This window comes from Macrosteles quadrilineatus, unplaced genomic scaffold (assembly GCF_028750875.1).
Source record: "Macrosteles quadrilineatus isolate MER2022 unplaced genomic scaffold, UCM_ALF_1.0 Scaffold_1__1_contigs__length_201487025, whole genome shotgun sequence".
Taxonomy (NCBI): Eukaryota; Metazoa; Arthropoda; class Insecta; order Hemiptera; family Cicadellidae; genus Macrosteles; species Macrosteles quadrilineatus.
In genome coordinates this window covers 126,197,904-126,220,350 of record NW_026542594.1, presented here as the reverse complement: position 1 = coordinate 126,220,350, position 22,447 = coordinate 126,197,904, and the positions used below count along the sequence as shown (strand labels likewise).

Here is a 22,447-nt window from a genome sequence, read left to right as displayed (position 1 = left end):
GAGACAGAGGATGGAATTTCTCCAACACTCTTTAATATAGCTATAGAAGAAGCCTTACAAAAGACAAAAAAACCTTCAAGGAGGCATAAAACTGGGAGTAGACTTAAATATATTGGACTAAAATTGTTCACTTCTGCCGAAACGCTAACAATAGAGATGTAAATTTCAACATTGCCAACTATTCAATTAATTGTGTGGAGAGCTTTAAATATTTAGGAGTTACCGTCAACAGTTCATATTCTGAAGATCTGGAGATGCAAAGTAAACTAGCAAATGCCAATAACTGTACAAAACTTTTGTCATCCAAACTGTTATCAAGATGCTCAAAATTAAGATTATACAAGACCATTGTACAGCCAGTTTTATTGTATGGAAGTGAAACATGGGTCCTCTCCGAAAGAAATTAAGAACGTTTGATGGTGTTTGAAAATAAGGTACTTCGTAAAATATTCGGCAAAATTTATGAAGAAAGAGTTTGGCGCATAAGGAAATATAGAGAGCTGCGTGCCCTATATAAACAGCCTGATATAATAGCGCTTATAAAAGCCAAAAGAATTAGTTGGCTAGGTTATGTACTTGGGTTTTGCACACTCCATCAGCCTATCCCTTTCTCTGAGCCCGGAGGGTATGGTTCTCGAGAGTGTGGGGGGTTCTCCCTGGAACCTCAATTAAGTTAAGGGTGTCGCTACCTTTGGTGGATAGGTTCATCCGGGTAGGTCCCACTTCTATACCTGCCTCCTTTTGGGAAACCCCAAACCCCTGATGGCCTGGCAGTGATGTTGGGCTAGACGGGCAAACAAAGTAGATCCGGTGCTGGGGTCAAGCCCGCTGGGGGTTTCTGGGGATCTATCGCCCTGGTTATCGCTGGTTCCCAGCAATGGGTAGGCCTCGATCGGGTAGTGGTGTAAATAGGGGGTTGGTCCCCTTCCTCCTGGCTTTGATGGCGGGTTTCGGCCTGTCAGGGATTAGATAGGTCCCGAGTGTTGCGTTTAGGGCATTCCATTATGGTCCTTCAGGGTTTCGGCCCTGGTGGAACCCATGTGGAGTGTACGTGCTACCAAGTAACCGGTATCCCTGGTTAGGATTGAGGGGTAACCCTCTTTCTGAAGGGTTGCTTCGGCAGCCGGTGAGCTTGATGGCCTCAAGTCATCCGCCCATAGTGTGTCCAAGGTTGGTGCGTAAGCTCCGGCCTACACTATGGGTCCCGGGTTATGTTTAGTTATAGGTACCGGGTTGCAGTCGGGGTGTTTTTGGCTCCTTCGTCAAAAAATTAAAATGAAAATGAGGTCATGTACTTTGGAGACAGGATGGCACAAGACTGAAGGAGGTTTGTGAGGCCGTAACTACAGGAAGACGTCCGTTGGGTAGGCCTAAATTAAGGTGGTATGACCAAGTCAAAAAGGATGTGATCCAATGCGGAGGAGAAATCTGGATGGCGGAGGTCTACGAGGCAAAATATCAACTGAGATTTGTGACGCCCCATCAGTAAGTAAGTATGATAAAAATAACTAATTGGATCAGGAACGCTTTGATCGAAAACAGCCGCTTTTGCTGCAGTGTAAGAAAACTGTATATTACATTACTAGTCCAGAAATTGGGTTTTAACCGGATGAGTATGGTTGTTCCCACGTGAGACAAAGTCGGATTCGGGATTACTATTCAAGTATGGTTATTTCGGAAAAGTGATGTGCGATATTTTTTGCCATATTACTTTTAACAGACCCAACAATAAAAATAATTGTACAAATTTGTTCATTCCCACCGACTAAAGGGCCTAACTATCACTACTAACTAATTCTAAGGGAAGTTATGTTGTTTGTTTATAATCACTTATTGCCAATAATAATAACCAGCTGATGTCCGGTAAAATTCATTACCGGTACCATACCATACTCTAGTACGTCATATGATTAAGCAGGCAGCAAACGGCTATTTCCTAGACTAAAATCATGTGTGTAAACTCTTTTAAAACAAAGTCGTGTGGTCAAAAAGTTAACTACCCACTATGTCTGTTTACCCACTATGTGATATTTAATCAAACAAATGCTACATGGATTGTTTACCTTTATTAGCGACCTCCCACGCAATTTCAAAGGTCCATCTGTTGTGAAGTGCTGCCCTTTGTCCTCGGTCCATAAACACACTGAAGTCATGCCCGCTGTCCACGCGGTAAAACCTTTTGTTTGACTTGTTTTGTGACATTTTTAACCTAAAAGAAAATAAATGTTAGACCACTCACAGTATTAACCCAATTTAACTTGTAAGTATATATACCATCACAGGGAACAACAAGTTGTGTTTAAAACTGAAAGTTAAATACTGAATAACATACCAAAAAGTGTTTTTATGTGAAATAAATATATAATCTGTGGCTAATAATAAATCACCATAAAAAATATTTTAAAAAACAAGTAAGGATTTCGTTAATTTGCACTGGAGGTAGATTGTTAAGGCTGAATGAAGTGGGAACAAAAATTCATAAAAACTCTTTGGTAACAGTAAATACCATGAATAATAGGCTAATGTTGTATTTATTAGGATATTATCATTGTGACTGTGGTATGATTAAGTAAATCCATTTTTATTTTCATACTTACTTACTTACTGCAGTGGCCATAGGTACCCCAAGTGGTACTTGGCCTCGCCTACACATTGCCTCCAGCCTTCTCTGTCCTGCGCCTGGTCTTCATTTCTACCCAGCTTCCTCAAGTCCCGTCGCACCTGGTCCTTCCATCTCAGTTTAGGCCTGCCTGGTGGCCTTCTGCCTTCTGGGTCGTTCCTTAATACACTGCTTAAGGTTGTGCCATGTTCTCTTCTGAGGACATGACCCGCCCACCTAATGCGTCTGCTTTTCACCTCAGCTGTTATATCTGGGTCTTTATATAGCTCTCTTATTTCGAAATTATGTCTAATTCTCCAGAATCCATCTTCTTTAGTTGGGCCATATATTTTCCTAAGAATTTTGTTTTCAAAAGTTACTAAACGTTTTTCTGATTTTTTGCTCATTACCCAACACTCAGATCCATACATTAGTGTCGGTCTAATTATAGTTTTATAAACTCTTACTTTAGTATTGCGGGATAACAGCTTTGAGCTCAAAATTTTGTTACATGCATGGAGGCTTCTGTTTGCAGCATTGAGTCTGTTAGTTATTTCCAGTTCTTCATTATTATCATTTGTTAATAAGACTCCCAGGTAGGTGAAATTGTTCACTTTTTGGAAAACATGGTTTTCTATCTGCAGGACTTCATTGTCCTCTTCTTGGTCATCTCGTCTACCACATTGCATATATTTAGTTTTTCTATCATTTATTTCAAGGCCAGCCTTTTTCGTTTCCTCAATCAATATTCTGACTAGATCTTCTAAGTCTTGTTTTGTATGTGCTAATATCGCAACATCATCCGCAAAGGCTAAAATATTTATTTTCTTTCCTATCTTTATCCCTACCTCTGAACTTTTAACTTTCTGTAGTGCTTCTTCTAGAGCAATGTTGAAAAGTATTGGGGATATTCCATCTCCCTGTCTCACTCCAGTGTCTACTGAGAAAGCCTCTGACACTTGTCCTTCCACTTTTACTTTACATTTTGAGTCTTGGACACTTAATGAGGCCATTTTTATAAGTTTTTTTGGAATTCCCTGTTTTTCCATTACTTTCCATATTCTTTTTCTGTCTAAACTGTCGTAAGCTTTTGTAAAGTCTATGAAAATGCAGTAGAAAGATTGTTTAAATTCATAGTATTTTGCTATTGATTCTTTTAAAATGAAAATTTGATCTATGGTAGATTTTCCTTTGGTAAAGCCAGCTTGATGTTCTCCAATGATGGTTGATGTGTATTCTTCTAATCTTCTCTGTGTAATTTTTGACAATACTTTGTAAGTTACATTTAAAAGTGATATACCTCTGTAATTGTTACACTCCTGTTTACTGCCTTTTTTGTGTATGGGGACTACTAACGCTTCTTTCCATTCATCTGGTGTGTTTTCTGATTCCCATCTTAAATTACTTTGGTGTCCCTCAGGGTTCAATACTAGGCCCTGTTTTATTTCTTTGCTACATTGATAAGATTCCAAATGCACTGTCGTGTGTACCTTGTGGAAATATGTGTTTATATGCTGATGACATTGACTTAAAAATTACAGGAATAACAGTAGAACACATCAAAACATATACCTTTATAGAACTTGCAAATATTAAAAATTACTTACTATCTAATAATCTTGAAATAAACAAAAATTAAACTAATTGTTTATCATTTTCAACTAAGCAATGTAGAAACGAAATAGAACCGTTGATTATTTTGGAGTCTGATGAAATCAAAGAAGTCGAAAAAATAGATTTTTTAAGTTTGAAAATTGATAAGCACCTATCCTCGCAGGACCACGTTGATCATGTTTGCTCAAAGATTAATTCAGGGATATTTGCATCGAAAAATATGTCTTATGTATGTAATATCAGTACTTTGAACACAATATGAAATCATTCTCTTGTCCATAGCCACATTTCATACGGCATATCTTTATATGGAACTACAACAAAGAAAAATCTTATTCGAATCCTAAAATTACAGCAAAGGGCATTAAGAACAATGATAGGATTAAATAATGATGAAAGTGTAAAAATTAATTTTAAACATTTTAAAATGTTACTAACTGTCTTTGCCCAATACATTTTTGAAACTGCTCTCATTGCGAGAGAAAGCATACCAGATAACGCACAATTATGCTACAATAAGAGGAAAAGCCCTTAGTATTATATAAATTGTAATTTTAGCCTACAACTGTATTTACTAGGTTAGGAATTTGCCACTAATAAATGTACAATATACAATTATTGAATAAAGATATTGAAATTAAATTAAAATGGCAACCTCTAATGATTAATTACATAAATATATAAGTAGGCTGAAAGTATTAAATTTTGATATTAATAATATAATATAATATTAGCCTCAATTGCAATGAATCCTATCATAACATTTAAGATATATAGCCTGATAATTAATTTGACGTCTGTTTTCTAAAAAAATGTTCTAATGCAAGTTATTTGCTGTTTTGCTGACTCTTAAAAAATGTACCATTTTATATACCAGTCTGAATACTATTTTATAGACTTGTGGTTAAATTGAAATTTCCTTTTTTTAATTCAATTTACTGTCATCAAATACAATGAAGTAGGGTTTATTTAAACTTGGACCAATTCATCTTTCAGCTCTTCCTATTTGGCTCAGGAATTACTATAGCAGTATTTACATGTTTTTACTTTTAAGATATGATGTGCTCATCTGTGTTGTATATTGAAACTTAATATAAATATTAGGGTAATAGGAATCAATCTCTCCTTGAACAGGTATTGAGAGACCTTCAAGACTAACAGGAAAGGAAGACATTTTATCATTTTGACCTTGCCTTTGATACTGTAAACAAGCATGGCTTTGTGGTTCTTTCTTCATTATCAAACATTCCATGTTGGGAAGATAAAATATATAAGTTACTTCTAATAAAGTATTTATTATATTTAAGAATATAATTATCCATAAAAATTGAATGGCTACCTTCAAATATGTAGTATATCAAATGAATTATGTTTTAATTAAAAGTATGTCATTCTGAATCTAAATCCACAATGGAATAGTCAAATGATTGTTACTGAAATATATATGCATTCTTTTCCTGTTTTCTACCTACATAAATTTTTGAACATGCAAGGGAGGAGAATAATATAGGCTTCTGGATACAAATTTAAAATGTCAAAGTAAAAGCAAAACAATTGAAAATAAAGATATTAAAAGTAAAGAAACAGATACTTTCTTTTTAGCGAATTTCCCATATAGGGAATAAGCTATTACCGTAGTTCTCATGATAAGACCTAGACTCGGGACCAATTTACTTTTTCATTTTGAGGTCACCAGAGAGCAAAAATACATTTGAACCTACAGTTCAAATTCATATAGGTATATATATATATATTTATTTATGTATATGTGTGTCCGTTAGAAGGATAACTCGAGCAAAAATGATCGGATTTTGATGAAATTTCGTACAAATGTGTGAACCTACGTTTATTCAAACGAGTTTCCGAACCAGCATAATCAGACTATGGAAACGGGGGTATATGGGGCGTTTTATTGGGTAAAAATTGGTTTTCCCATTTTTGACTCTAAAATCATAAAACTTTACAATTTCTTTACAGACCATTTTGTAGAGCTTTAAAAAAATAAATAATTTTGTGTATTGAAGCGTTGTTCTATGCCTAATGGTTACGGAGGTAATAAAAAAAACTTTAAATTTAAAATTCCCATGTTATTCTTATGGAGAATTAATGAACTGTTGTAGTTTGCTTGTTTATGGACATATTTGAATCAAATTTGGCAGTTTTATTAATTTTATAATAAGCTATCAATATTTCAATCAAAAACACACCTCAATACCTTCCTTGTAGCAACAAACCTAGGTACTCATTAAAATTAATGTTATTATTTAAATGGGAAATAAATTTGAGAATTTTCAGGGAATATTTTAGTAGAAATCAAGTCAGTTAATGGGAATTTGCTTAGTCTGCAGGTTTGCTACGGCGGGGGTATTTTCTGTTAAGTTTTCAAAAAATCGCTTATAAAATTACATTGAATTAATGTATTTTTGCGTAATTTTTCAAAACAGGGAATGTTCTCTATACATGTGAGCACAAAATTATAACATAGTTTTAAATCTATTAATGATTGCTGGGATTTGTTGAACCCGGAACAACAGGAATAAAGCCTACGATTTAAACATAGACCAACTGTGTCTCTAGTTTTAGTTAGGCTACAGTTTTAATGTTTTGGCAAACAAAATTTCATTGAAAATTGGGTTTTTTATTGTACATGCCATTGGCATTTTCAGTAAAAGGAGTCCAAACCACATAAATTTTTGGGACATGCTAGTAATCGAACCCCTCTCTCATGAGGCGTAGTTTGAGGCAATAACTACTAGGCTAGCAACACAATACACTTTACCATTCCACCAGATAATTGTCAATATGACTTTCTCGTAGATTGTCAGTATAATTTGTTATAATTGTAAGGCTTAGGTTTGGCTTTAAACTCGTTCATTTATGTAATTTTTTTAACAGTAGAAGCTTATATGGATGACACTTAAAGATGAATACAATGAATACAATGAATACAATGAATACAATGAATTTATTTGGCCAATCAACAACAACATTGTTACAGGCTATGTCAATGTACAAGCATAAAATAAAATAAATATCAAGACTTAAAAATCAAACCAAGCATGTGAAAAAAAATATGTTCAAGACCATGCACAAAAAGATTCAAAGCAAACAAATGCAGTTCATGCAAAATGCATGCACTATGCAAAAACAGCAAACAGGCTGTTCAGAGGAAAACTTAACTAAATACAGTTTCAAAAAACTCTTTGAATTTGAAAAAAGGATTTTCAATCAGCCAATCAAATATTGCAGTTTGGAAGTTCTTTCTTTCCAGATTTCTCACATGACCAGGAAGGTGATTGAACAGTTTTATTCCTGAAACAGGGTATGACCTAGCTCTTTTATCAGTCCTGGACCGAGGAATGACAAGCTTAGAACTAAACCTAGTGTCATGATTGTGCACTGAACTGGCTACATGTAAATCATTCATGCTGTTCTTAATACTAACAAGGCATTGGAATATATACATATTTACAACTGTCAGAATTCTTTGTCTCTTAAACAAGGGCTTACTGTGTTCTTTATAGTGAGCATGACAGAGAATCCTTACTGCCCTCTTTTGCAGTCGCAGGATCTTTTCGACATTGGGTGAATGGCCCCACAAAATTAACCCATAGGATATGTGAGGTTGGAAAAATGCAAAGAAGGACATTCTAAGGGTACTCTGTGGCAATTGGTCACTTAGACGTCTTAAAAGATGTATTACTCTACTTAGTTTAGTACAGACTTGGCTTATGTGGTCTTTCCAATTGAGACAGGGGTCAAGGGTTATACCAAGGAGTTTGACAGGCTCTTGGAAAGGAACAATCTGGGAATCACATAGGCTAAATGTTATGCACTGTGTTTTCTCATTATTGAGCACTAATTTATTGTCAACAAACCAATTTGAGGCTGACTCAAAAATCTTCTTAACAGACAGCTCTGCTTGTTCACGGGTCACTTTACATGATATAAGGGAAGTATCATCTGCATACAACATGCAATTACCTTCAAGTCTGGTATAGAGGTCATTGATTGTTACTAAAAATAACAGAGGTCCCATAATGGAACCTTGCGGAACCCCGTGTATTACAGGTAATGGTTTAGATGTAATACCATTCCAACTTACAACCTGTTGGCGATCACTGAGGTAGGATTTGACCAATCTCAAAGCACTGCCTTCTAGGCCATATTTTCCCAATTTCAGGAGCAAAATTTCATGTGACACGCAATCAAAAGCGCGAGAGAGGTCACAAAGTATTACGGAGGTAGATTTCTTAGACTCAAAAGCATCAACAATTAATTGTACAATAGAATCAACAGCCAATATAGTGGATTTGGCTTTCCTGAAGCCAAATTGACCAGGCACCAGAAGGCTGTGTGCTTCAAGGTGGTCGTACAATTGAGCAAACATAATAGCTTCAAACAGTTTAGAAAATACAGGAATCAACGATATTGGTCGATAACTTGCAACATTGTCACGGGACCCTTTTTTATAGACAGGCACAGTTCTAGAGACTTTTAATGGAGCAGGAAAAATACCTACTAAAAAGCATACATTAACCAAATGGGCTAGTATAGGTGCCAGTGCCCACACAATGTGTTTCAAAAGATTAGGTGTCATGCCATACACATCTTTACTGTTAGAGAGTTTAAAGCCCATAACAGCATTAATAATGTCTTGGACCGATACATGTTTCCATTCAAAAGTAGGTGCACCATCAGGTATGCTTGACAGGATCACAGGAGAGGATTGTGTTATATTTGGAATGGTTGACAAGATGGACTCAACAGACTCAACAAAGTACGAATTGAATTCATCAGCAGATGCAAAAGACGGATCAAGAATATCAGGCTTTGTTTGAGGTCTATTTTGATTTATTAAATTCCAGGCCGCCTTACAGGGATTGGAAGCCCCTGTTATGTATGCGGCATTTGAGTTGATCTTTGCATCCCTCACATTCTTACGGTATTGTGTTCTAAGCAGCTTAAGCAAGTTAGACAGATCAGGTCTTACACTAACTAAATCATTAACTAAAGTTATCATGTTCTTTAGCCTAGAGAGTTCAGGGGTATACCAGTCCTTAACAACAGGCAAACCATTATTTTTAGAAGCCCCTGACTTGCCAACATGCACCTTTTTACATTTTATTGGGAAAAAATGATCAAAGGCCATGTTGAAGTTGACATGAAAAAACATGAAAGCATCATTTGCCGTCAATGCTTTGATTTCATCAAACCAGAAATGTGCATTCAGTTCTAGGTATTCTATAAGTTTAAATTCTGATGCTTTGGAGCAAACATAAACATAAATTTCCGCTTTCCTCTTCAAACTTTGAACTGCTGGTTGAAAAACTAATGCAACCAGTATACAAGTACAATAATTAATTACCGTTTAGTGGTTATTGACTGCGATTTACAACACTTGGTGTGAACTGTATTTTAGTTATTAATTACCACCCTGATTTTATTGAATAGGTTAGCTATCACAGATACATGGACCACACTTTCGAGAAGCAAAATCACTGTTAATGTCACAGTGAGCTAATGTTAGCCTATGTAAGTTTATGTTGAAAACTTTTCAATTATGACATAGGCCTATTCAAATTTGAATTGGAACAGACACAATAATGAGCAGAATAACCAATTCACTGTTGCAATTAATATTAGTTTATGGTTCAAGGAGTTAAAAAAGAGATTGGTATAGTATTAAGGAAAGGTGACAGAAACGTACTTTTAAAAACATTTTAGGATACAAAAAAATTACAATTTTCCTTCAGACATGCAATAAGTTGTAAAAGGCTAATTAAAATCAAAATTATAAATTGAAAACTTTCTATGGAAGTGTGAATAAGTAGGCCTAGCTGTAAAAATTCATAAGGCCAAGTTGAAAAACATGTTGCTCTACAGTTGACACAGTTAATAATTATTTTCACTAAGCTGGCGTTACAAACTGTGCTACCATGAAAGTAGTTAGGCTATGAGTGAAGTGATTAAAAAATCGACTTATCTTTAGGCATAACAAGAAGATGTGGCTACAGCTTCTCAACTGGGCTACGCTAGCAAGTTTGGTTAGTTAGGTTAGGTTATAACAGTTTCATTTTATAATTTAATATAAACTTAAAATCTAGCCTAATGAAGGTTTAGGCTACTAATGGAATCGATATGTTCAATCAATATTAGCTTAGCCCAGTTAGTTATGAAACTGCACCCGCGGGAAGATATAAATAAGATTGTTAAAAAATATTGTAAGCTGTCAAACCTTAAAAAGCACAAAGGTTAATACTTTTTTGTTTACTAAAATAATCTGGTACTTTCCTGTTAAGTAAAGAGAACATTCATTATTATCGATGATTTATTTTCGATAGCCTATATCGATATTCTTGCTTTCCCTTACGATCAATATTCCTTCTGTTTTAATGTCTTGCATCTTCAAACACATTTTGGCCTTTAAATTAAAAATTGCGAACTAATCTTGTTTAGGAAAAAATAATAGCCTATGTAGGCTAACTTAAAATGTAATAGATTAAGAAAATAAAACTGTTCTAAACTAACATAAAATAACCAACCAAACTTGCTGTACAATTTCAAAATCCTTTTTTAACAGAAAAGGCATATGGGGAATATCAAACGGAATTTTGAAATAGCAAGTTTGATTAGTTAGGCCTAGGTTATAGTAAAATTCAATCTTTCCTGAGGCGGATTACTGGCAGAACCAGTCGACCACACTAATAGCCTTGTCCCTTGGCCCTATTGTGTGTGCGCTCGGAGCTGGGCATGCGGCGGCCTGTCCCAAATTAGTCATTCCTGCTGGCTCCAGTAGGCTACAGTTATGAAATTTTTTATTTTAATAAATAAGTTTAAACAAATCACATAGCGTAACGCATCGTGATCGCCTGATTATTTTGATATAAAATTTGAAGAAATTCGACCAATTCCACGAATATTAACAGATTCAAACATACTAGAAGTACTAAAGCTATATCTTATACATAAACTCATGTGATTTCATACATTAACGTTTTTTATAGTGGTTTTGGGTCATGAAACATATCCCAGGAGTCGATGTCTGTTTTCACCTATAGTTTACCATGTTTCCTGACTATCACGCACCTAGGTCATTGTGACCCATGTGATATTTTTTTATTTCCTTTATGTAATGCTGCAAAATAATTTGTTGTAAATAAAGAATTTCTCTCTCTCTCTCTCTCCTGAGCGAAAATTCCCTGGTTTCCATTAATTGTTTGGCATAAAAATAAACATAAAAATACCGTACGTAAAGTATGGAAAAGAAAAGTTCCCCCAAGTTAAGTTCTAAAATTGTACAGTATTGTTTCGTAAAATTGTTGAATAATATGGTATGTTTTTCTCAACAAACAATGTTCTTGTACAGTTTATTCCTACCATGTCCTAACTTATATATTATTTGGAAAAATGCGTATTACATGTTTAATCGGTTATTATTCATGGAATTGGTCGAAATTTCCTCAGATTTTATATCAAAATAATCAGGCGATCACGATGCGTTACGCTATGTGATTCGTTTGAACTTTTTCTTAAAATAATAAAAAGTCCATAACTGTACTGGAGCCAGCAGGAATGACTATTTTGGGACAGGCCGCCGCATGCCCAGCTCCGAGCGCACACACAATAGGGCCAAGGGACGAGGCTATTAGTGTGGTCGACTGGTTCTGCCAGTAATCCGCCTCAGGAAAGGTTGAATTTAACTATAGGTTAGGGCCTAAGTTAGTTAAGAACAGTTTTTATTTAAATATAATTTTGTTTAAATTTTTTCTTGATACTGAATATAATTATTTATCGGATCAAAAAAAATTTATAGCCTAAGTTATATCGAAAAGAAATCATTGTTAATAAAATAATGAATGTTCCCTTTAACAGGAAAGTAACCAAAATCCCTTTATGCCTATCTAGGCTGTGAAACTGAACTAGGCCTATCTCTTCAATTAACTTTGGTCGCATGTAATTTGGCGATCAGTGATTAGGATGTGTTTTAGAGGTTATGTCAACACTCAACAGTTAAGCAAAATAATATACAACATGCATTTCAATTTCCTTGTGGATGATAGTAAACAATTGTGGTATGAGCTAACTGAACTATAATAAAGTATATAAAACGTAGGGCTACACAGTAAATAAAATAATGGAATACCCTTACCAAAAACAATGACTAGGGCTTCAGTTAGACACTCATCTAAAAACACACTTTTCTTTTTAAGTCTCTACAGTTCACAAAACTCGCGAACCGGCACAACAATAGCAATAATGTTTTCTATGGTTGAAAACAAAAACCAGCATTGTTTTAAAACCCCATACTGATCCAGTTAACAGTTTACAGAGGTCTAACTTGCCAAACTAATTTCAATTCTACTAAATGCATTCCAAACAGGACCAGCCTTGAGCTTTCGTTTGCCCATGTCGTCGTCGTGACCTTTGGCAGAAGTCCCAAGGTCAGGAAGTCTGCTAAACAGCTGTTATAAAGGTTCTTTTTCTTTATTCTTTGGTTTTAAGGCACACTTGATTAAGCGTCATGCAGCTTTTTACCAGTAGTTTATGTTTGTACAGTATATAAAATATCTGTATATAAAATATCACTGTTGTGAATTTTTCTGAATCATGCATTGACATGTTTTATACCTTACAAAGGTTAGTTTATTTTAAATTCAGTTTCTATAAAAATGCATCAGTCGATCCGTCGGGAACCCATGGGTTGAGGAAAGGAGTTTTCTGCTAAATCACTAAGGATGGTCGGGGGTTAGTGCTTGTATTTATTTATTTATTTATCAATCCAACGGCAATACACCAATTTACATTTCGATGGATGGCTAATAACATTAAGGATATAATATTGAAGTATAACATAGAAAAAACAAGTGCTTAAGTATAACAATAAATAACAATAGATCAATTAGTTTTTACAACAACCAACAAACAATATAGTTGTTACTTATAGTTTGTTATTCATAGTTTGTTATTTATAGTTTGTTATTTATAGTTGTTATTTATCTTTTTATGTCTTGTTATTGAAGTCTTGTTTTCCAGTTTTTTCACTACTTTTGTACTGACCTGTGATTTTTTTCTGCTTCTTCTGCATGCAAGACATTGTATTATTCATGTAAAAATGGTGCAACCGTTAACAAATAAATAAATAAATAAATGTCAATTAGTTTTTTTATTGTTAATGTCAGATGTGCTGTTTGTTTTGTATTGTCTAATGTTAAATGTATGTTTTTATTGTTGAATCTCCTGTTACCGCCCATAGCAATTTTAACAATTTTTTGTACTATATATTGTTGAGTTTTATTCTGTTATTGTGACTTCTTTTAACTGTTAAAAAAATTTTATGTATTGTTGACATTTGTTTATATACTTATATACTTTTTTCAATCAACTTCTGTGATAGAAATCTAAAGACGATTTAAAGATTGCTTCTTATTAATAATGGTTGTTTTCTTAAGAAAAGCAAATTCATGTTTGCTATAAATTGTACCTGACGATGGTCTATAAATTTTTGTAATGTTTTCGGCAATAAATGTTTCTGATTTCTGATTAGAATAAATACTAAGGCTGCACTTTACTTTAGGTCCTACATTCATTCGAATGAAAATATCGATTATTCGATTGTTTCATTCGATATATCGTTTGGTCAGTTAGGTTAGGTTAACCTTACCTAACTAACCAAACGATATATCGAATTAAACAATCGATTAATCGATATATCGATCGATATTTTCATTCGAATGAGTGTAGGACCTAAAGTAAAGTGCAGCCAATACATGCCAATACTAACGAAAGAAAACTTAATTGACTGCCATACAAATAAATACCCCGCCACAGCAAACCTGCAGACTAAGTGAATTTCCATCTACCCGTCTGGACATCTACTAAAATATTTCCTATAATTGTCAGATTAATTTAATATTTGTATAACATTAATTTTAGTGAGTACTTAGGTTTGCTGCTACAGTGAAGATGATATTGAGATGTGTTTTTTTATTCAAATGTGATAGCTTGGTATAAAATACAGCTGTACCTATTTTGTATATAGGTACTAGCCTGTACATCTATGTATAAATAATATTTGTTTAGTATCATGCCACGGCCGCCTTTAACTCCAGGCCACCGCTTTCGATGTGGCAGCGTCGCAAGTGGTGTTGTTACAGCTGTTTTGTTTGGAAGCAGCTAATGTCATTTGTGTATTTACGAAAGATTGGTTACTGAACTATGACAATATTGACTCCGCTTAAAATGTACAGATACATATTTTTAATTCATTGTTTCGGTTTTCAATTCTGTATGTTTTAGGTTCAACATTTTATATGAAGTTTGTCACTAAACAACACCACTTGCGACGTTGCCAATTCTACCAGGACACGGCCTGTAGTTAAAGGTGGCCGTGATCATGCTCTGTTCAACGAACAACAATTTTGTTTCAAGGCTGGACGCTCTACTACGGGTGCCATCGATGCCATGGTCCGCACAGTCTTCAATTAATTGTTTTGAGAGTCGAGAGGCTGCTTGGGCCACTTTTATTGACCTAAGCAAGACCTTTGATTGTGTTGGCCATGGCATCTTCCTCCAAAAGCTGGAGTATTATGGTATCCGTAGTGGGGACCTCAGCCTTTTCAGGACATACCTTGCTGATCGAAGATAGGCAGTTTGCTTAGGCAATACCTGGTCCTCTATCCTATCCTCTAACTGTGGAGTACCTCAGGGCTCAGTATTGGGCATTCTCCTGTTTCTCATTGCCATCAATTTCTGCCTCCACGGTGATGCATATTTGTATGCAGACGATACCACTATTCTCAGTAAGGGCGTAGATGTAACGCAGCTTGCAGCTGCAGTGAAAAGTAGTCAAAATTTTACCTCTGAATGGTTTGCAGCAAATAAATTCCTTGTCAACGAGGACCAAACACAGTCTATGCTATTTAGCATATTTACCTCCTCCGTTATATAACCATAGGCTATGTTATAAGGTTATATGGAAACTAAAATAAGCCTGCCATTTTAGGTAGGTAGCCTACAAATTATCGTTCATTGTTTTTGTCGCTCTTCCGTTTCTGACCCTGACCTCATGCTAAAGCAGAGCACCCTCAAGGGATAAGAGGTGATGGTAGTTCAAACTCCATCTTATTAATGTCTTCATTATGAAAAACCAGCTGGATCTTAATAAAGGTTAGGTCCGACACTTAGCCCTATTTGGCATATTTTTTAATGTTGGAATTAGGATCCACTCCCTGCAGTGCCATGTTAAGTCTTCATCACGACCATTATTGTCTTTGTGGCAACTAATAACTAAATAACACACGCACTCTGAATTAATTAAACATCGATTTCATTTAACTTTCGCCACATGAAATTACATCACAACTCTGCTCTGAGAGCCTGAACTAAAATAAGCCTGCCATTTTAGGTAGCCTATAAATTATTGTTCATTGTTTTTGTCTCTCTTCCGTTTCTGACCTCAAGCTAAAGCAGAGTTGTGATGTAATGTTATGTGTCCAATGTTAAATAAAATCCATGTTTAATTAATTCAGAGTGCGTGTGTTATTTAGTTACCACAAAGACAATAATGACCGTTATGAAGACATAACATCCTCTCCACCAAAAAAAGCTATATCGTTTTAATAATATTTAAGCTGTCTTCACAACTAACTCATGTAATTTAGGTAAATTTGACATCAATGTCCCATAATGACCCTTTAACAATTACCTCTATTTTTAGGTATTAGTATAACTATAATGTAATGATGAAAAACCCAGTAGTTTATGAATTGTTTTTTTACAAGCTTGAACTTTTTAAGAAATTTTTAAAAACATGTAATGTAAACTGTCTTTATCATATGAAAACAACTTAAATATTATAAAGTGTTCGGATATAAGATTACAACCGCATGTTTACCTACCGGTAAATAAGACAAGTATGAATTAGAGTGTAAGAACAAAAGTTGTTCTGCTCTTTTTGAGTCTAGTCTTGTGCGTCGTTCTGAGATTATATAGACTTTATATATAAAATTATATATAAAAGTCTCTCGCACGAGGGGAACCGATGTTCCAACAACACAAAACTTCGTTTTTACTACTTTGCTGGGTAGTGGATAGAATTCCTCATTATATTTCCACCAAAGAAGTGGATTATCCTTGCGTCCGATACATCATCTTCTCTGTTTAGCTCCACAATATCGCTTCAGATGTTTTGGATTCTGAAATAAAGCACAATACTGTATTGAATTATAGCCTACAGTATAATACATAATTATTATTATGATATAATCATACAGTAATCCTAATATAAAAACTGAGTGTGCATTATTAAGATAAACAGAAGGTCATATCATGCTGGTGGGTATGTCAAATGAAAAATCTAGGTACATTAAATAAATACACTAAACGTATGTATACACAATATAAATAAGTAGGTGAGAAGACAGTGTATGTATGTGTGTTTTATAAAATACCTGGTGTTTTGAAGATATCACACGAAAGCTATCACGATCCTTCCAGACTGAAAATGTCGATGTTTGCTCAGATTGATCATCTTCTTTTGTTTCTTGGTCTCAAGCCTCATTGGCAGTTGATGCATAGTCAGTTCTTGTATACCTTCTCTGCCAAATACCAGCCATCAACTGTGAATAGTTGGCTTTGATGCCATCAGCTGCATTTTGTCTGAAAACACTGCCAATTTGAATCTAGGATCAAGCAAAGTTGACAGTGTCATTGTTTTGCTTGATTCCATTTTAACCAATCAACCCTTCCAGCTAGAGTCAGTTCGAAACTTTTCCCTAAGCATTTTATTGCAAACACTAACTTATAAAGCTGTCGGTCAGGGAAATCATCTGGCTGTCTGCCATAAATCCCCTCTCCTCCCCTACTTTTCGTTACCTCCTCGTCTTCACTACATCCTGTAGTTCCACAATTATTGACAACATGTAAAAGGTGGAATTCCACCTGGTTGCTACCTCGTTGATGAGTTTTTTTTGGGTCTAAGCCCATGGTTTTATGTACTTCAATAAATTTACTAAAAGTTTCTCTAACTTCTCTTGAAATGTGAAACAACAGCTTTTACATGTTCAATCAACCCTACAACGAGTTTCAAGCCATTTTATAAAATTAAATTGACTGTATGGGCGAAACGCCCAGCATGTTTTACTTAAAGGATCGTTGCTGCTCCCACTATGTTAATAGCATTGTCACTGATTAAAATTGCAACCTTATCACTTATGTAGTAACTACTATAACTATAAAGACAACATGGCGACATCTAGTTACACACCTTGCTAGACATGAAGTGACGATCATCAAGACGGAAAACTCCTTGACCGATCGGCAGCCAATCAGGGAGCTCCACGCCGATGTAGGCAGTGCAGCCACCCAGTAACTTAATCTGTTTCCGTTACTAATAATCTAATATGGTCCTATTGCTACTATATTACACTCGCCACCATTTAGATTAGGCCCACACTACTGCTGTAAGACCACAAATAACATACTCTTCCAACATAAAACTTTCTCTTCATAATAACTTCTTTTTTTCATTTTTATTAATTAAACCTTGATTCCAACTTAAAAATTCTTCTCATAAAACTAAAATAAACTCTTCTCACTTCTGCCTGAATAGCTTAAAGGTCTAGCTTTTCAGGCTTTTGAATTGTCCTTTTTGACCTTCTAAGATTGGGCGGGCTGCACTGCACTACCGCAGGTGAGTCTTCATGTCTTGGCTGGACCACTGCAGTCTCAGAGTCCTTCAATGGAGATTGCCGCCTGGGCGAAACTTGCTGCCTCTCCTTGTCCTCTGAAGTTTCCCCTCGCTCAGGAAGTACTGGTTTCATGGGAGACCTTGGCTCACAACTTGGCACTGCTATCCCCTCCTCTTCCATGTTCACTCTAGACCTGAGGTGGTCAGCATGGCAACGCCTAACTTTTCCCAATACACTAACAAGATATATTACAGAACTTTTTACTTCCAGAACTTTTCCAGGTACCCAATCAATTTTCTCCTGCCTGACAGTTTTGACGAACACTTTCTCTCCAACTTCAAAGGACCTTGCCCTTCCCCTATGCCTATCCGAACTCTCCTTCTGTCTGTCCAGGTTCGTGTCAATACGAGCGTTGAGGTTAGGTTTGAGAAGTGCAAGCCTAGTTTTAGGTTTCCAGTTGAGAAACAATTCTGCCGGGGTAAGTCCTGTTACAGTGTTAGGTGTATTTCTGTATGTCATTAGGAAGTTATCAAGTTTATTTTGCAAAGTCAGAGAACCAGTACCACCTTCACTCAACACCTGTCTCAACAGGTTCTTCTTCACTTCTTGAACGCAACGCTCGGCCGCACCATTTGACGCAGGATGATAAGGAGGTGATAAGACAAACCTTACTCCATTCTTCTTTAAGAATTCTTTGAACTCAAAACTTGTAAAAGAAGGGCCATTATCAGATACTAGAGTGTCCGGAAGCCCATACGATGCAAAAAGTGAACGGAGACGCTCAATGGTCTTGAGAGAACTAGTAGATTTCATAACAAACACCTCGATCCACTTGGAAAAACTGTCTACTAGTACTAACATTTGTTGCCTAGAATTAGTATCTTCAGCGAAATCTATGTGCACCCGTTGCCATCTGCCATACACACGGGGCCACTGTTGGAGAGGGACTTTTGGAGCTGCATTCCTCGTACACTGACAAATATAACAAGAAGACACTGTTTCTTCAATACCTTGTTCTATACCGGGCCACCACACATAGCTACGTGATAACAGCTTCATCCGTGTAATGCCTGGATGTTGATCATGAAGCAATTCTAAAACTTGATTCCTCAATTTTGTCGGAATGACCACACGGGCCCCCCACAGAAGACAATTACTATCCACAGAAAGTTCATCTTTCCCTTTTACAAAAGGCAATAACTCTTTATCCACAGCACCATGCCAGCCGTGCCAAACATAATCTCTTACTTTAGATAATATAGGATCAGTACCAGTGAATTTAGCAATTTCCTTAGAAGTGATAGGTGATTCGGTACTCACCGTGCTGAAGCAGTTTAGTACCTCCACGCATTCCTGAGTGTGCGAGATAAAGTTGTTTTCCAGTTCCAGTGAATCACTTGCCGGTAACGGCAACCGGGATAAGGCATCGGCATGTGGCACATCAGACGCCTTGCGATATCTCACTTCGAAGTCATACGAAGCCAAAATCAGGGCCCATCTCTGTAGGCGCGCTGCGGCTAGGCTTGGGGTTCCTCGCTTTGAGCCAAAGATAGTAGCCAACGGCTGGTGGTCACTCTGTAATATGACATGTTTTCTCCCGTAAATATACTTATGGAATTTCTTAGCACCAAATACTAATGCTAGGGCTTCCCTATGAAGCTGAGAATAATTTTTCTCACTTGGACTTAGAGTTTTAGAGGCGAAAGCAATAGGCCTCTCTTCGCCATCAATCAAATGGGACAACACCGCCCCCACGCCTCGAGGGCTTGCATCACATGTAAGCACTAGTGGCTTATTGACATCATAATGTGCAAGAATATCAGAAGATAACACCCAGTGTTTACTCTGTTTAAAAGTTTCAGCACATTTCCTAGACCAAACAAAAGGAACATCCTTTTTCAACAACTCATAGAAACAGTTCAGCTTATCAGAGAGATTGGAAATAAATCTACCATAGTAATTAATGAGTCCTATATATGATCTCAACTCCTCCTTACTTGATGGTTCCGGGGCATCCTTGATGGCTTCCACTAGCCCTTCTCGTGGACTTATACCTTCAGCCGACAACCTATAACCTAAATAGTCTACAACAGGTTGTAAAAATTTGCATTTACTATCGTTAACCTTCACTCCGTATTCTTGGAAGCGTTGAAGAACTTGCTCCAACCTAGACACTGCTTCAGGGTATGAATGTCCGCCAATCAAGACATCATCAAGGTACGCTACCGTACCGGGAAGATTTTTAATTATCTCATCAATAGCTGCCTGAAACAAAGCAGGTGCACTGGATAGGCCATATGGCAAACGAGTAAGACGAAATAATCCTTTATGTGTTGCCAAGGTTAACAACTCCTGTGAATCCTCAGCGACCTCCAGTTGAAGATAGGCTGTCTGTAAATCAATAACAGAGAACACAGAACAACCAGATAATGAAGCAAAAATATCCTCGGGTTGAGGTAAAGGATAGTGTTCAGTTTGGATAACTTGGTTTAACGTTACCTTAAAGTCCCCGCATAGCCTAACTCCTGTAGGCTTAGGCACAACAACCAGTGGGGTTGCCCAGTCGGAACTCAAAACAGGATAAGCAATTCCATCATCCACCATCTTGTCTATTTCCTCTTCCACTTGTTTGCGAAGAGCGAACGGCACTGGACGAAATTTGCAGAACTTCGGTACAGCTCCATCTTTCAAAATTATATGTGTCTTCACACCCTTGATTGAACCTAATTTTCCTTCAAACACAGAAGAAAACTTTTGCCTTAAATGCTTAACATCTTCCTTGGCCCTAGGCTGAACCGAGTCAGCAGATTGAAGTGAAGTTAGGTTAGGTAACTTGTCAATAGAGTTTAGGCCTATTAAAAACGTGCTCGTCGGAGCGGTTTACAGTTTTATCTTGAGAAAATATAGACTTCCAGTCTAAGGTTACATGTTCAAGCCAGTTTCTACCTAGCAACATTGGTTGACCCGTTTGGCCTAACTCTACAATAACTAACGGCAAGTCCTGATAAATTTGGTTGGCCGCTTTTACTCTAACCAAAATCTGTCCCAACACACTTACTTCATTTCCTGAATAGGTAAGTAGTTTTACATAACAAGGCTTTAAAGCCAGATGTGAAAAATATTTACGATACCACTCAAAGGGGCAGACCGTAAGGGCGCTGCCTGTATCGAGCTCCATGGTCACATTATGGTTTTCAATCATCAACCCTACTTCATAACCCGCCTTTCCATCTCCAAGGCCTACACTATACAGACATAAGTCCTGTAAAACTTCCGATGTCTCTTCAACATTGTGAACCTTAAACACTTTTTTGTTAGTCCTAGGCCTACTATCAGACACATCCTTTGACCTACACACCTTACCAAGGTGTCCAATTTTTTTACATATATTACATTTAAAATTGATATAAGGACATTCGTGAGCCTTGTGCTCTTTCGCACAACGATAGCATTTGAGCTTATGAAATTGGCCAACTAGGCCTACCTCAGGTGACCTTGAAAACTTAGCTGATTTAACTCCATGCTTGGCACTTAGGCCTACTTTACGTGGACCTAGACTCATTTTATTTAAATCATGAACATGGTTCCCTGAACCTACAAAAAGACTAGTTTGTTTTTCAGCTTGCTCTAAGGTTAGTGCTAATGAAAAAGTTGAATCCAAATCTTGTTCATCACTGAGAAGTTTTTGCCTAATTGCCTCATTGTGGATTCCAGATATTAATTTATCCCTGAGTGCATCCTTAAGAAAGGCTTTGAAGTTACATGTGCTTGATAAATGCCTAATTGCTACCATAAAATCAGCAATACTTTCATTGGGACGCTGAACACGTGAGTAGAACGTGTAGCGTTCGGCTACCACTAACCTTTTTGGAGAATAATGTGCTTCCAACACCTTTAACAGATCCTTATAATCCTTGGAATCTACCGAATCTGGTGATACTAAGTCCGTGAGAACAGCCAGAGCTTTTGGTCCAATTACAGTAATCAAAATGGATAACTCCGATCCTTCCTTTACGCTGTTGGCCTTCAAGTAGTGTTTCAGCCTCATTAAATATGACGAAATATCCTCTTCATGAGGGTTAAATTCCCCCATACTCCCTATTGAACGGGACGACATGGTTCCTCAAATTAATTTTTCAACAATCCGCACTCGCGAAAAAGAAGTTGAACAAAATTAACTTTACTACGACTGCGCCATTTGTAGTAACTACTATAACTATAAAGACAACATGGCGACATCTAGTTACACACCTTGCTAGACTTGAAGTGACGATCATCAAGACGGAAAACTCCTTGACCGATCGGCAGCCAATCAGGGAGCTCCACGCCGATGTAGGCAGTGCAGCCACCCAGTAACTTAATCTGTTTCCGTTACTAATAATCTAATATGGTCCTATTGCTACTATATTACAACTTACATGAAAGTTTGCCATTATTTGGTTTATGGCTGCTGCCAACTTCTCCCTTGGATGTTCTCTAATCGTACAGATCTCAGCTCAAAGCCATTATACGAGGCATGTTTTGAAGTATGTACCGTTTTACA

General features: G+C 36.5%; 2 protein-coding genes across 2 annotated transcripts in view; both read right to left on the bottom strand.

Moving 5' to 3' along the window:
- Nucleotides 1-12,611, bottom strand: part of LOC128984495 (glycogen [starch] synthase-like) — a 37,496-nt gene extending 24,885 nt beyond the window's left edge. The window contains exons 1-2 of the mRNA XM_054403825.1: nucleotides 12,366-12,611; nucleotides 2,064-2,209 (exon numbers count right to left, since the gene is read on the bottom strand). Coding sequence (XP_054259800.1) covers nucleotides 2,064-2,202 — 139 coding nt within the window. The 5' untranslated portion in view covers nucleotides 2,203-2,209; nucleotides 12,366-12,611. The remainder of the gene's footprint in view (nucleotides 1-2,063; nucleotides 2,210-12,365) is intronic.
- Nucleotides 12,612-14,924: 2,313 nt separating this feature from the next.
- Nucleotides 14,925-21,997, bottom strand: LOC129000448 (uncharacterized protein K02A2.6-like). Its single transcript, XM_054427414.1, has 6 exons — nucleotides 21,712-21,997; nucleotides 20,404-20,636; nucleotides 17,902-20,295; nucleotides 17,481-17,591; nucleotides 16,808-16,896; nucleotides 14,925-15,045 (listed from the first exon to the last, which is right to left on the bottom strand). The coding sequence occupies exons 1-6, from the start codon at nucleotides 21,995-21,997 to the stop codon at nucleotides 14,925-14,927; spliced, it is 3,234 nt and encodes a 1,077-aa protein (XP_054283389.1).
- Between the last annotated feature and the right edge of the window lie 450 nt (nucleotides 21,998-22,447).

Coding starts and splice junctions, on each gene's coding strand:
- LOC129000448 (XM_054427414.1), bottom strand. CDS start 21,997: ATGGGGGAATTTAACCCTCATGAAGAGGATATTTCGTCATATTTAATG. Junction 20,637..21,711: donor TGTTCAGCGTCCCAATGAAA/GTATTGCTGATT, acceptor CTGTGTTTGAAG/GAAAATTAGGTTCAATCAAG. Junction 16,897..17,480: donor GTCACTTCATGTCTAGCAAG/GTGTGTAACTAG, acceptor GCTTGATCCTAG/ATTCAAATTGGCAGTGTTTT.